At 46.6% G+C, this 14,279-nt stretch overlaps 1 protein-coding gene across 1 annotated transcript in view; it reads left to right on the top strand.

The window, feature by feature from the left end:
* Positions 1 to 1,943: 1,943 nt before the first annotated feature.
* Positions 1,944 to 14,279, top strand: part of TFCP2L1 (transcription factor CP2-like 1) — a 53,618-nt gene continuing 41,282 nt past the window's right edge. The window contains exons 1-2 of the mRNA XM_014547890.1: positions 1,944 to 2,055; positions 2,997 to 3,278. Of these exons, the coding sequence (XP_014403376.1) occupies positions 1,944 to 2,055; positions 2,997 to 3,278 (394 nt within the window). The remainder of the gene's footprint in view (positions 2,056 to 2,996; positions 3,279 to 14,279) is intronic.

Genomic DNA, 14,279 nt, shown 5'->3' with positions numbered 1-14,279 from the left:
CTGCAGGTGGCCTTGCGCGCGTTCGCCCGAGGCCCGCCGGTCTCTGGCCTTGAGGGAATCTTCCTTCTTTGACTTGTGCTCTTCAAAGGGAAGTCAGTCCTGCCTGTGCGCGGAGTTCTCCTCTGTCCCCAGGCAGTGGGACCCCGTCAGCGTCCCTCCCGGGAGGACTGTTGACCACTGTTGTGCAGTCATTTCATTTTCCGAACTTGCCCGAACCAGCTTTAGCCAGTCTTGTTTCCATCCTGGTCACAGTTTATGAAAGTACCGGGTTTAAACCCAAACGGGACTTGGTGCGGGAGCAGAGAACGTGAGCAGTGAGGCCCCACAGTGAGAGCCACCGAGAGGGTCTTTTTCTTTCTTTTTTCTCCCTCGAAGTTTCCATGCAGATTTATTTGTGAATCTGTTTCTGACAGACATTGGTCCAATAGCCCTCCTTGTAGACACCCCTTCTAGAAGGCGAAGGAATGGCTGAGTTGATGTCTGCTGGTTTTACTCATGGCCAGAGTAATAGGAGATGGCATGAGTCTGGGGTCTTAATGAAGGACTGACTGCTGTGTCCGCAACCTTGTGGTGTCACCAGAGAAGCCGCTCTGGGGGACTTGTGCAGCCCCTGGCGGATGTTCATCCCTGGCGAAGAGTAAGCGCCCATTCACTTACAAAACGTTACAGCATTTTTTTTTATTACTGCATGATGCAGCTTTAGGCATAGTTTTGCCCGAGTTTTAGTTTGTGGCCGTTAAGCATGTGCCATACCTTAAAAATGATTTTGAAGGTGACCTTGAATGGAGGGTGAGTGTATTTAAATCTTCCCGGATACCTAAAATGTCATCCCATTACGGAATAATTCCCTGTGCATGGGAGGTGCCTCTGCTACTGAGATGGAAATTTGTCTTTGGGGTACCTGAGGTACCTTTTAGGATTTTGGTATTGGGGCAGGGGTGGGGTGGGGGGAATTGGGTGAAAGGAGCTATAAAGCCGTATTGATTTCTGGGGTCATTTTGGGTCCATGGATAAAGAAGCATTTGGTCTATGCCCCCTTTAAAAAAATTTTTTTTGTTAATCCTGAGGATTTTTTTTCTATTGATTTTTTAGAGAGAATGGAAGGAAGAGAGGGAGGGAGAGAGAGAAACATGGATGTGGGACACTGATTGGTTGCCTCCTGCATGCGCCCCTACGGTGGTCAGGGATTGAACCTGCAACCCAGGTAGTGTCCTTGACGGGGAATTGAACCCAGGACCCTTCAGTGCACAGGCTGACGCTCTGACCACTGAGCACACCAGCCATATCCATGCCATTTTTAATTTTTTTTGTTAATCCTCACCCGAGTATATTTTTCCATTGGTTTTTTAAGAGAGAGTGGAAGGGTGGGGAAGAGAACGAGAAACATCGATGTGAGAGAAATACACCGGTAGGTTGCCTCCCACACATGCCCCGACCCGGGCCAGGGATCGAGCCTGCAACCAAGGTATGTGCCCTTGATCGGAATGGAACCTGGGACCCTTCAGTCAGATGGCTGACACTCTATGCACTGAGCCAAATCGGCTGGGGCCCTGCCCTTTTTTAAAAATTTCACTTTTGGAAGCTGGGGTTTTCACTTTGTAGAAGTTGACCTCAGTGAAGGCCAAGGTGAGGGGTCGTGAATATTCCCTCGTCCCCCCAACTCTGGAGTGAGGGTCTTGTCTTTTTCCTGGGCTTTCCTGTTTTATGTTTGGCTGTCTCCTCACTGCAGACGACAAGTGGTTTGACTTTACCAGGCAGTGGCCTTGACTCCTTCTTCGCCTTTTCTGTTTGGTGTTCCCGTGACTTTATTCCTTGGCAAATAAGGATGCCAGGCTTGAAACGAGTTACTGTTGAGAGATGGTTCTTACCCCTGCACCCCCGCCCCCTTGTTGTGTTTGAAGGCAGCGGCCCATGGATTATTAACTTCCATGGTTTGTGCGAACATGAAATTGTGCGATCCCCAGGTGAGCAGGCCTGCTGCTCTTCCTCTGTTCCTAGACACCACTTGGGCCGCCCGCCTGGAGAGGAGGGTGCGGACCGCGGGCCGCACTCCAGGTGCTCCAAGCCTGACTTTCCTTCTGAGAATTGTTAGACATTGTTGGGTGTGTGCTGGGTTGTGTTTTAGAGACATGCGTTTATTGTGCTGTATGAGGAACAGAGTGTACCAGTGACTGCTGTTTATACAGCGCAGCGGGCCCAGGGAATCTGATTCAGAGCCCTGCACACGGGTGGGGGGTGGGGGGGTGGAGGGGTTATCAAGATAAGGGCACTGGCACTTTTCTGGCACCTGTTCCTGTGCTGCTCATAATGTGGAGGCCTTAAACAGGTCTGCCCACAGGTCACTCGTGTTCTCAAGGATTTCTTTCCAGTTTGCAAGGGCATTTAAAAATACATCTAGAAACAGGTTCTCCAGGCATAGGCTGATGTGGGGCTGATTTTTTGGGGTATGGCAAGGATTTTGGCTCAGAAGTGGAGCAAAAGAATCCTTGAGCATCTTCCCATTTCCCGTTTGGATAAGAAAACTGAATTGAAATCAAGGTCCTTCCTTCTTGCTTCGCATTTAGGAGGTACTAGCATGACCCTTAACGTAGGGGTTATGGGCCAACTGTCCTTTTTATTTTTAAAGGGTGAGGGGATGTCTCAGCAGTTTCTGTATTTTCAGAGCCCCAAGGACAGGGTTGTATTATTCTGAGAAGTGGCCAATAAAAACAATAGTTTATTTAAGCAATTAAAATATTTATCTAGAGTTATATTCTAAAAGCAAGACTTTGTAATGTCTTTCTTATGGGTGGAAACCAAATGGCATCTAAGGTTCACTCCATTGCTGGGAGTCCCATTGTCACAGAGATTTCTGTAATTTGCAGTATTAGATGACTTTGCATTTTTTTCCTCATTAATGATTTGATTGAATAAATCTCCTGCGGGTCATTGAGAGAAAGTAGAGTCATCTCAGGTTGGTTTGCTCTTTCAGAAAGTATTTGCGCTGTGAGGTGCAGAAGCTGACCCAGCTCTCGGCCCTGTGCTTTGCTGGGCTGCCCTTGAGAACGTGGTCTGCATCCACTTCTCCCAGCGTGGCTGTCATTGCAAAGGGGCTCTGCTCCTGACCTCTCCCTCTGTGTGTTGCAGTGATGTGCTCGCGCTGCCCATCTTCAAGCAGGAGGAGCCCCAGCTGTCCCCCGAGAATGAGGCCCGCCTGCCACCCCTGCAGTACGTGCTGTGTGCTGCCACGTCCCCAGCTGTGAAGCTGCATGAAGAGACACTGACCTACCTCAACCAAGGTAGTGGTGGAGCCCTGGGCCAGGGCGGGTTCGGGGGCTGGGCAGACTGCCCAGAGGAGGGGGCGTTGACCGAAACCACCGATTTGGGTTTCATTATCTTGTTACAGCAGGAGAGGTGGAGGTTAGGAAGGAGGCTGTGGTATCTGATTGATTCCATTTCCTGCTGTGAGACTTTGTGGAGCCTCTGTGTTTTCATCTGAAAAATGGACACATCAACTCTGTTGTTACTCAGGCCAAATATGGGTAACATTCCTAGGGCAGGCCCTCCACAGGGCAGATGCTTAGTGATTGCAGCCATTGTTATAATTACCGGTTACTGTGACCTCGGCTGATGTCCTTTCCTGGACCAAGATTAAGCTGTTGGGTAGACTGTCTCTGTCCTGGGTCCGGAGCTGCAGCCGGCAGCGGCGGGAAGACTGGCCCTGTCCTAACGCAGCGTGGGGCTGATCCCACAGGGCCAGACAGGAGACCTCTGTGGCGACAGGATCAGGACGTCTCCTGTGTCCTGAGAGAAATGGCATGGGCCCTGGAGTTCCAATTCCAAGGTCCGAATTTCCTACTCTGTGACTTTGAGCTGCCTTTTCTTTTTCTCCGAGCCTCCGTGTTTCCATGTGTGAACGGGAAGTTTAATTTTGTGACGTTTAAAGGAATGAAAGTGTGTGAGCGCCTGAGATGACAGTGGCTTCTCTGTGATGTCTGGCTCCCTTTATCAGGACGCGTGGATCAGTGTTCTGACGGTGGCATTTTTGTGGTTTCTCTGTGATTGTATGTATGTGTTTACTGCATCCTTCCTGGGTCACCTAAGTAGGTTAATTGCCCCTCAGTTTTACATGGGTAGAGCAGAGGGGCAGGGGACACAGCGGTTTCTGGGGTGGCTGGTTGCGGGGGAGCTATAGGGGCAGTGGACACAGCGGTTTCTGGGGTGGCTGGTTGCAGGGGAGCTGTAGGGGCAGGAGACACAGCGGTTTCTGGGGTGGCGGTTGTCGGGGAGCTATAGGGGCAGGGGACACAGTGGTTTCTGGGGTGGCGGTTGCGGGGGAGCTATAGGGGCAGGGGACACAGTGGTTTCTGGGGTGGCGGTTGCGGGGGAGCTGTAGGGGCAGGGAACACAGTGGTTTCTGGGGTGGCGGTTGTGGGGAGCTGGTGTGCTAGCGGTGCGCCTCAGCAGCCTGCTCCTTTCTGTGGAACTTGGACTCCTCCTTGGGAAGCCAGCCGGGGTGGAAGTCCAACCTGATGAGCCAGCTCCCTGACAGCTGCACTGGCCAGCGTCCGGGCCGGGACCAGGCAGGATTAGCAGGTGTCCCGTGGAAGGACATGCTTATCCCTGTGGGTAGCCCTGTGGCCTCCGTGAAGCCACGCTCAGTCAGCACGGGCGCCTGGCTCAGGCCCTCAGGTTTGTGCTCCGTCTGCCCAGGTGGTGGCCACTGACGGCCGGTGCGGAGGCCTCGGGGCAGCTCCTCTGCATCTGCGCTTGTTTGGGAAGGGCTCGCCTTTGTCCTTTCTCCCACAGAAGGTCACAGCTTGTGTACCTCTGAGCAGCTGCTTCACTGTCTGGCCTGGATGTAGCAAGAAGACCTGGGAGGGAGTTTACAGAGCACGCGCTCCGAGGCGGCTCTCATTCTTGGCCCTTCCTGTGGTGCTGAGGAGTGAGTGGGCTGAGGCCCTGCACAGCACACCCGCCTCCTGCTTCCCCCACCTTCTCTCCACCACCTTCCGCCTTTAATCAGTCAACTTTGGACAGTCAACATACCAGGATTTTTAAGAGTTTATCCTTTGCTCAACTCGGATAAGGTAAAGGAGAGGGAAGAAGAGCTGCCGCATGGTCTTACCATCCTGTGTTAATTTGAAATTAGTGTGTTTACTTTGGATTTTTTAAGCGACATTTTCCTGATTAAAAATACCTGTTCATTAAGTTTTTTGGACGATTTAGAAAAGTAGAAGGAGGAAAATGGGAGGAAAAATAAAATCAAAATCTCCAATCATACTTGAGAACCACTGCTGACCTTGTCTCTGCATATTTGGACATGCGTCTTTGACAATTATGATCCTGCTACAGACATGGGTCCCTGTTTTCTTATTTTACTCCATTTGTGAACTTCGTTTCCTTTTTTAAAAATCCTTACCGAGGATATGTTTTTATTGATTTGAGAGAGAGACATCATCTGTTGTCTCCCATATGTGCCCAGACCAGGCATCGAACCCTCAACCTGTGTACGTACCCTGACCACTTACCGAGGATATGTTTTTATTGATTTGAGAGAGAGAGACATCATCTGTTGTCTCCCATATATGCTCAGACCAGGCATCGAACCCTCAACCTGGGTACGTACCCTGACCGGGAATCCAACCCTCAGCCTTTGGTGCGTGGGGTGAGTCACCCTGCGGGACTGTTTGTGGGATTTCTTATGTCGTTAGACATGCTTTGAGAACTTAGGTTTTTGGGCTGGCTGCACAGTATTGTATTTTACGGTTGTTGTCCAGTTTCACAGTAAGGACACAGTTTTCACTTGTCTTTGTGTGAAATGTTGATTATTTGTTTACTTCCTGGAAGGAAGCCCGGGTCCTGGGTGCCAGATACAGACTTTAGAAGTGGAATCAGGGTTACGAGTCAGAGGGTCTGAGTAAGGCTTTTGATACATTTACCACGGTGCCTTCTCAGAAGACTGTACCCATCTACATGCGGTGCATTTCACTGTCTCCCAGGATTGGGCACTGTCATTTTTCATCTGATTAGTGAAGCATAGAATTTAATGTTAAATTAGCATTTCTGTCATTGCTAATATGATTGGATATTTGATCTTTTTTATTTCTCCATCAGTTTTGTTCTGTCCTTTGCACTTTTTCCTATCAGGTTGTTATATCTTGGGGATTGTAAGACACACCATATATGAAGTCTATCAGCCTTCTAGCTGCTGTACATGGCAAACGTGTTCCCTGTTGGTTGCTGGCCTTTGAACTATTTTCTTGTATGATAACTATATTTATAGTGTGAGATATATATATGTCATGGTTTCTTAATTTTCTGTGTAGAAATTTATTTTAAAGGTCTATTGTCAACTTTTTGTCTTTTTAAATGTTTTTTATTTTATGAATAAAATAGAATGCCTGTCCACCCCAAATCAGTTTTATAAATTTCATTTAATGGTTTTTAAATTTTAACCTTGGATTTTTTTGAAACTTAATAATTTGTCATTTGATGATATTTTGAATTATCTATAATAATAAAAGTATAATATGCTAGTTAGACTGGACGTCCTTCCGGACGACCTGGACAAAGCCGAGGCTGCGATGAAAGCTGGTGCCGGCAGCCGGGGGAGGAAAGGCCTATTCTTGCGTGAATTTTGTGCACTAATGCCCCTTCAACCAGCTCTTCACAAGATTAGCTCCTTCTCAGGCTTCAGGTCTCACCCAGCTAAAGTGTAATCTCTCTAGAGAATCCTTCCTTAATCTTTCTACCTCTGTTTCATCACCCACTGCTCTTTGTTGAATTCTTTTTACACTTATCAGAACCTGTAACTATTAAATTGTTGAGCTTTTTTATTTTAGCTCTTCATCTCCTAGTTGAATGTAATTTCTAGTAGGGCAATTATCAACTGTATCCCAGGTCCTCCAGAATATCTAGAACACGATGAAAATTCAACCAAAATTTGGTGACTGTAGAATAAATGAATGATAAATGTTAATGACCTAGACATTCTTTCTTTCAAGTCATTTAAAGTTATCTTATGGTGCCTATTTGCAAACTGGTAAGAGCACATTAATTTTCAGTGCCTTCTTGTTTCCCCAAACCTCTACTCCATTGCCTTGAAAATTCTAATTACTTATTTAGATATCAAAAATTTAATAAAAGGAGGACATTCTCAGACTCTAACCTTCTGATAAAGACTAAACTCTGAATACAGACGGACTTGGAACAGAAAAGCAAAAGGAGAAAAGGGGAAAGTATGGATATCAGAACTTCCATCTGAGAATAACTCATGCCAGAGAATTCAATCATTTACCAATCATGCCATCTCAACATACCTTTCTCAATCCTCGACACTACATCTTCTTTCACTCCACAACGTTCCCTAAAATTAACTTAATAAACTTTACTTAAAATTTTAAGTCAACTTCGCACTGTATGTGCGCGCCCGCACGTGGTATTTTGTGGGAGAGCCACACTCAAGGGGCCAAAGAGCCACATATGGCTCACGAGCCACGGTTTGCCGACCACTGAGCTAGGGCATGGAAGACCTACTCTTGCACAAATTTCATGCATCGGGTCTCTAGTCTATAATAATAAAAGTGTAATATGCTAATTAGACTGGATGTCCTTCTGGACGACCTTCTGTGAGGGAAGCCCGGGTCCTGGGTGCCAGAGGGAAGCCAGTGCCGGCAGCCGGGGGAGGGAAGGCCTACTCTTGAATTATCCTATATAATAAAAGGCTAATATGCAAATTGACCAAATGGCAAAATGACTGGTCGCTATGACATGCACTGACCACCAGGGGGCAGACACCCAACGTAGGAGCTGCCTCCTAGTGGTCAGTGCGCTTCCACAGGGGGAGCGCTGCTCAGCCAGAAGCTGGGCTCACGGCTGGCGACTCTGATGCAGCGCTAAGGACCCCTCGGGGGATGTCCGCCTGCTGGCTTAAGGTGGACATCCCCCAAGGGGTCCTGGACTGCGAGAGGGTGCAGGCCAGGCTGAGGGACTCCCTCCCCACCCCCAACCCCAGTGCATGAATGTTGTGCACCAGACCTCTAGTTACTCTATGAAATATATGTTTTTTTCCAGCTTTACCAGTGAGATTTATAATATGCTGCATTTGGAATTTATAATGTGATATAAAGGTCTAAGTTTATTTTTCTAAATAGATAACCTATTAGTTATTACCTAGTTTATCCTTTACTTACTGGTTTAAAATGCCACTTTTGAAACATTTACAAAACCATTCTCTAAAGTATTAGTCTAGAAACAGACCCTTATATAGGTATTTGTCCTGTACCCCTGAGGTTAATTGATTCTCACACCATTTCTCATTGAACTATTTATTGTAGCTTGAAATAAATATTTCCCTATTTGGGACTAGAAGTTCCTTTCAAAACGTTTCTTAGCCATTCTCAATTATTCTTATAGATGGATTTTACAGCCACTACTCTTCTTTCTATACTATTTTTTAACATTTATGAGGTCATATACTTTATAAAATTGTTTCTTGCTTTTATTATACTACTAGAGGTTCAGTGCATGAAATTTGTGCATGGGGGGTGTGTCCCTCAGTCCGACCTGTGCCCTCTTGCAATCCAGGACCCCTAGGATAGGGTCCCTAGGCCTGGACAGCAGTCAAGGCCTATCGGGGCTTTCCTTCCCCCGGCTGCCTGCTGGCAGCTGGCCCTGCCCCCACCACTGCCACTGCTTGCAATCTATGCAGCGCTGCTCCCCCGTCCCCAGCCACCAGTCATAGGCAGCTGGCCCCGCCCTCACCACTGCCACTGCTTGCCATCTATGCAGCGCTGCTCCCCCGTCCCCCGCCACCACCAGTTGCCTCCCTCTGTGGGCAACAGGCGTGAGGTGTGATCACTTGGCTGGCCTGGGCCTCCCTCTGTGGGGTGATTGCAGGTTGGCCCCCCCACACCCGCCACAGCGTTGCTGGTCGGTGGCCTGAGCCTCCCTCTGTGGGGCGATTGATCGCGGGGCTCCGTGATCAATCGCCGCGCAAAGGGAGACCCCACCCACCCAGCCGGGGCTCCATGATCGATCACAGCGGAGTCCCCCCCTTCCCCACCCCACCCCCATTGGATCACCCTGCCAGCCGGTGGCCTGGGCCTCCCACTGCGGGGTGATCGAGGGGTGATGGCGGGGGCCCCCCAGCCAATTGCATCACACCCTGCTGTCAGTGCGTGTCATAGGGTGGTCATCTGAAAGGTTGCCCAGACGGTCGTTCTGCTGTTCTGTCCTTTGGTTGATTTGCATATTACACTTTTATTATTATAGATTGTTGTACTAACATTTTCTGCCATTTTCACAGTCTCTTAAACATCATTTACTATGTCTGTACATTATTTTACTATTTCCTTGTGTATTATTTATGACAATATTGTCATGACTGCTGGGTGAAAATATACAGTGTGATTATTTTAGTGCCTGTCTCCCATAATAGGATGAAGCTCTGTGAGGGCTTTATAACATTATATCCCCAACATTCAGCTTGATAGTAGGTGCTCTATGAATATTCATAAAATTAGAAATTAGGCATGATTTATTCCATTTTATTTCTCTCTTCTTTTGTTGCTATCCTCACTTATGCTGTACTGGACATCTTTTTCAACATACCTTATTTTTTTAAAAAATATATCTTGTTGATTTTTTACAGAGAGGAAGGGAGAGGGATAGAGAGTTAGAAACATCAATGAGAGAGAAACATCTATCAGCTGCCTCCTGCACACTCCCCACTGGGGATGTGCCCGCAACCAAGGTACATGCTCTTGACTGGAATCGAACCTGGGACCCTTGAGTCCGTAGGCTGACGCTCTATCCACTGAGCCAAACCGGTCAGGGCTCAACATACCTTATTTAAAGTAGCCTATACATCTATGTCATGCAACACAGGCATTGATTCCATTAAATAATAGTTTTGACACAACTTTTCTGGTTAATTGGGAAGTTTGCTATGAGGATTAATGTTTCCTGCATTGGCTCCGTGATGCTGCCCTCTTTCCAGGAGGCCAGCCCATGCCATCTGCCTTGTAATGTCTGATGTTCTCTGGAAACATGGAAAGGGTGGTGCATCTGTAAATCAAAATGCCATTTCAACCATTGTCAACCAGTGCCCTGACCTCGCGTGGCTGGGGCAAGGCATATTGGATTTCCTATCGCCAAGCCCAGCGGCTAATTTTGGAGATGGTGAAAATGGTTTGCAAATATGTCCTCTCCTCTGAAGTGGGATCCTGAGGAAAAGGGGTGGACAGCTGTTGAATGTGGGTCTAAAAACTTCTCGATCAGCTTCTGTCAGTGGCCAAAGGTCACAGTGGACAGATCTTTCCCCAAGGCAGGCCCTGAGGGAGGGGATGAAGTGGGTGGTGCGGGCGGGGTCACAGAAAACAAAGGAAAAAGAACCCTAGGCAATCTGTGTAGTACATTCTGGCTTTGAGATAAGACACAACTTTGCAAAAATGGCTTGTTATGGAGAAAGCTTGTGTATTTCCTACAGCAACAACTCTTGAATCTTAACATAATCATGAGTCTGTAGGATTCTTACTTTCATTTCTTCACGGAAGAAAACTTCCTGTTCATTGGAAGGAGTGGGTGGTTCAGTGAGAAGAGAGAAAAGCCATGTGCAAAGGCAGGAATAGGTTGGGGTGGTGGTGGTGCAGCTAAGCACACTGTCTGTCCAGAGAATCTTAAGTAGTTCAGGATAACTAGGGATTGGAACACAAGGAGGAGAGTGAATGATATGGATGGAGAGGTAGACCAGATGGCCAAGGTCTCCAATTGCGTTGCTGAGTCTGGGCCATTGGGCAGCCACTTTGGCAAGTCACTTCACCTGTCAGTTTCTCTAGTTCCTCATCTGTAAAACAGGGGAGAGAAAATTCCTGCAAAGTAGGTGCTACTATGTGCATAAAGTGAGTAAATACATGTAGGACAATGGAAAGGTGTAGGGCACATAGTAAGCGTTCACATATTAGCCATTAAAGTGGACACGTGTTCACCCCAATCCTATTTCGGAAGTTAACAGGATCATCAAATTGGGACTTGGAAAGCGCTTAAAGTGGACACGTGTTCACCCCAATCCTATTTCGGATTAGGGTCATCAAATTGGGACTTGGAAAGCGTTGGTCCTAGAACTCCTTCGGACAGATTATAGGCAGGAAGGCCGCTGAGCTTTCCCGTTTGCTCTTCATTTCTTCGGACAGATTATAGGCAGGAAGGCCGCTGAGCTTTGCTCTTCATTCGCTACAACCAGACGACAGACATAAACTGGCGGAGACATAGCCTGTGCAGGGTGTTAAAATACCATCTTTAAAACCGATTACAGAGAGCACAGTGACTCCTAAACCATGTGAGCTTTTGTGTCAAGGATTCCTTTACGTCGGCACCTTGGCCAAGTAGAGCTTTATGCGGAGACCACATGCCTTTAAGGGGACACTTTGTTTAGCACTTCAGAATTTACAGAGCACTTTTTAATTTTTCATTGAAGTTATTCTCCCCAAATGTTTTGCGCATTCCCATTTACAGATGGCAGGCTGAGAGAGGTGCCGTCAGTCCCCCTTCCTCAGGTTCCCCTTCCGCTCACACCCCGCAAGCCTGGCAGTGGCTGAGCTGTGACGTGGGAGTTCTGGAAGGAGAAGCACCGTCTTCTGGCCACTTTTTTTAGGGCTCCTGATGGGCGGACTCTGTGCTGGGCACTTCCCTGGGGGGTGCGGCTCTGAGGCTTGTGGAAGGAACTTGGGGGGAGAGGACCGGGAAGGAGTGGAGGGGTAGAAAGTGCCTCCTTGAAGAAAAACATCATCAGGCTCCACTCCACCTCAGTCTCTCCGCCACAGTGACTGGAGGAGTGGCCAGGCCGTCTTCCTGCTTAGAACCCAGACAGAATGGCAGCTTTTTTTTTGTTTTTTTACCAGCTTCTGCTCTGGGGAAATCACTTAATCTCTAGGAGTGTTCATTTATCTGGAATTGGGACGATTTCATTTTGTGTGTTGCCTTGAGAATTAAGTGATTAATGAATGTCTGGCAAATAAGTACATAGTTATATTTTTTCTCCTCCCCAATCACACCAGGGACTTTGGATTTAAGGAATGAGGCAAGGGATGAGTCACTTCATCCTTTCTCCATAGCTGAAGTTTTCTCTGCAGATTAATTTTTACCCTGAAGTTTGGGATACAAACGGAGTAAACTGAGTGACCCTTAAATACGTTACCTTTTTACAAATGCTTCCTCCCTTATTGTTTCCCCCGAAGTATAAAAGTAGCACATGCTTACTGTAAACAGAATAGCCAGCTAGTACACAAACTTGTGCCCCAGAAAGCTGCTTGTAACCTCACTTCCGAGATTTTTCTTAGTCATGCATTAACCCGTGGATGTCTAATTGTAAGGCATACATAACTACATATATCAACTTTATAGACACTCACACACAGATACTTATAGAAATGTGCGAGCCTCTTTTTAAGAGAAATGGGGTCATATGATATATACTGTGTAGCAACTTGCTTTTTTTTTGTCCAACAAAATACCCTCCACGTGGGTGCATTACAGAAACAAGCCGAAGCCGATCCTTGCTGGTCACGTGAGGAGCCTTGGCCTGGCTGCTGTGTCACTGGTCCTCCTGAGCAGCGACAGCACACCTAGCACCCCAGTGAGTGTCTTTGTGCCCACAGCTTTGCGCTTAAGCAGGAGTGAAATATCTACAGTTAGAATTGCCAGCACAACATTTTGGTAGATGCTGCCATATTGCCCTGTAATCACATTGTGCCGATTTGTGATTTTATGAACAATAACTATGAGTAATTGTTTATTTCATTTTCCCTTATTATCTATTCCCCATCTCTACCTGCCTAGAATATAAAATTTTTTTAATCCCCCCCCTCCTCCAGGATATGCTTTTTAATTGATTTTTAGAAAGAAAGGGGGCCGGGGGAGAAAGAGAGGGAAACATCAATTGGTTGCCTCCTGTAGGTACCTCACCTGGGGATCAAACCAGCAACCTTTTTGGTGTTCAGGACGTTGCTCAAACCAATGAGCCAGCCACCCAGCCAAGTCTGGAATATAACTTCTTGAAGGCAGATACCTTGAGTATCTTGTTCACTGCTAGTCCTAGCACATATGTAACTTTTTTGAATGAGTGAAGAATGTCTATTTTTCTATGCCTTTGCCAACATTCTTTAACCTTTGATGATTAGTGGGGGAAATCTAAAGTATTCCTTTTTTAATAGTTTATTTCCTCAATTTTTGTTGCATATATTTCATGTTTTATTTGGTTGTTTCTATTCCTTTAACCTTCCATGTGATTTACCCATATTTCGGATGGGATTTTCATTCTGTTCTTATTTTTTTATAAGAGCCTTTTGCATGTTTGTGCTAATGTGTTAGAAATATGTGTTAAAAATTTGTTTGCTTGCTCTTTTACATAATAAAATTTTTTATAAATTTTCATGTGATCAGGTTTACTGGATTTTTACCTTAAAGTTTCTTGTGTTACATGTCCCATTTAGGAAAGCCTTCTTCACTTTAAGATTTTAATAATATTCACCTGTTTGTTAAAGATTTTTCTTCTTAAGTCTTTACTACTGTTCCATTCATTTTGGTGTGTAAGGAATGAGGTAGGAACGCAACTCCACTGCTTTATACATGGTCCCATAATAACTTACTGATGGGAGAGCCGCACGTAGTAGAATCCTGTGCAGCCATAGAAGCACGAGGTAGAGCCTTTCGTGCAGCCTGGGCTGTGAAGTTTTAAGAAGTCTTTCTCCCTGTTGGTGACACTAACTTGGAAGATAGTATTAATCTTCTTTCTTAGAGACTGGGTGGGGGTCAGAGGCAGGAATTGTGGGTTTGGATACACCCAGGCTCCATTCCGGCTCACTCTTCTCTCCCAAGTTACAGGACCCGGCAACCTGTGTGTTTTGTGAAATAGACACAACACCCACCTGAGGCCTTGTCTTGAGAATTAAGTGAGACATGGTGTTGTTTGGTTTGTTTGTGCCATGCAAGGATATTTTATTTTGGCGACATAAAATCTAGAATTGCTTACTCAGTGAAGAACTTTATAAACCACATCACAGAGGTTAGTTAAAAGGAAAACAAAGTAAGAGACAGATGCTTTTCCTAATGTCAGGTCCTCATAATTAATTTATGAGTTAATCCTATATAATAAAGAGGTAATATGCAAATTGACCATCACTCCAACACACAAGATGGCCACCCCCATGTGGTCAAAGATGGCCGGCAGGGGAGGGCAGTTGGTGGAGACCAGTCCTGCAGGGGAGGGCAGTTGGGGGCAACCAGGCCTGCAGGGGAGG

Source organism: Myotis brandtii, unplaced genomic scaffold (assembly GCF_000412655.1).
Source record: "Myotis brandtii unplaced genomic scaffold, ASM41265v1 scaffold488, whole genome shotgun sequence".
Taxonomy (NCBI): domain Eukaryota; kingdom Metazoa; phylum Chordata; class Mammalia; order Chiroptera; family Vespertilionidae; genus Myotis; species Myotis brandtii.
This window is presented reverse-complemented; position numbering and strand designations above follow the sequence as displayed.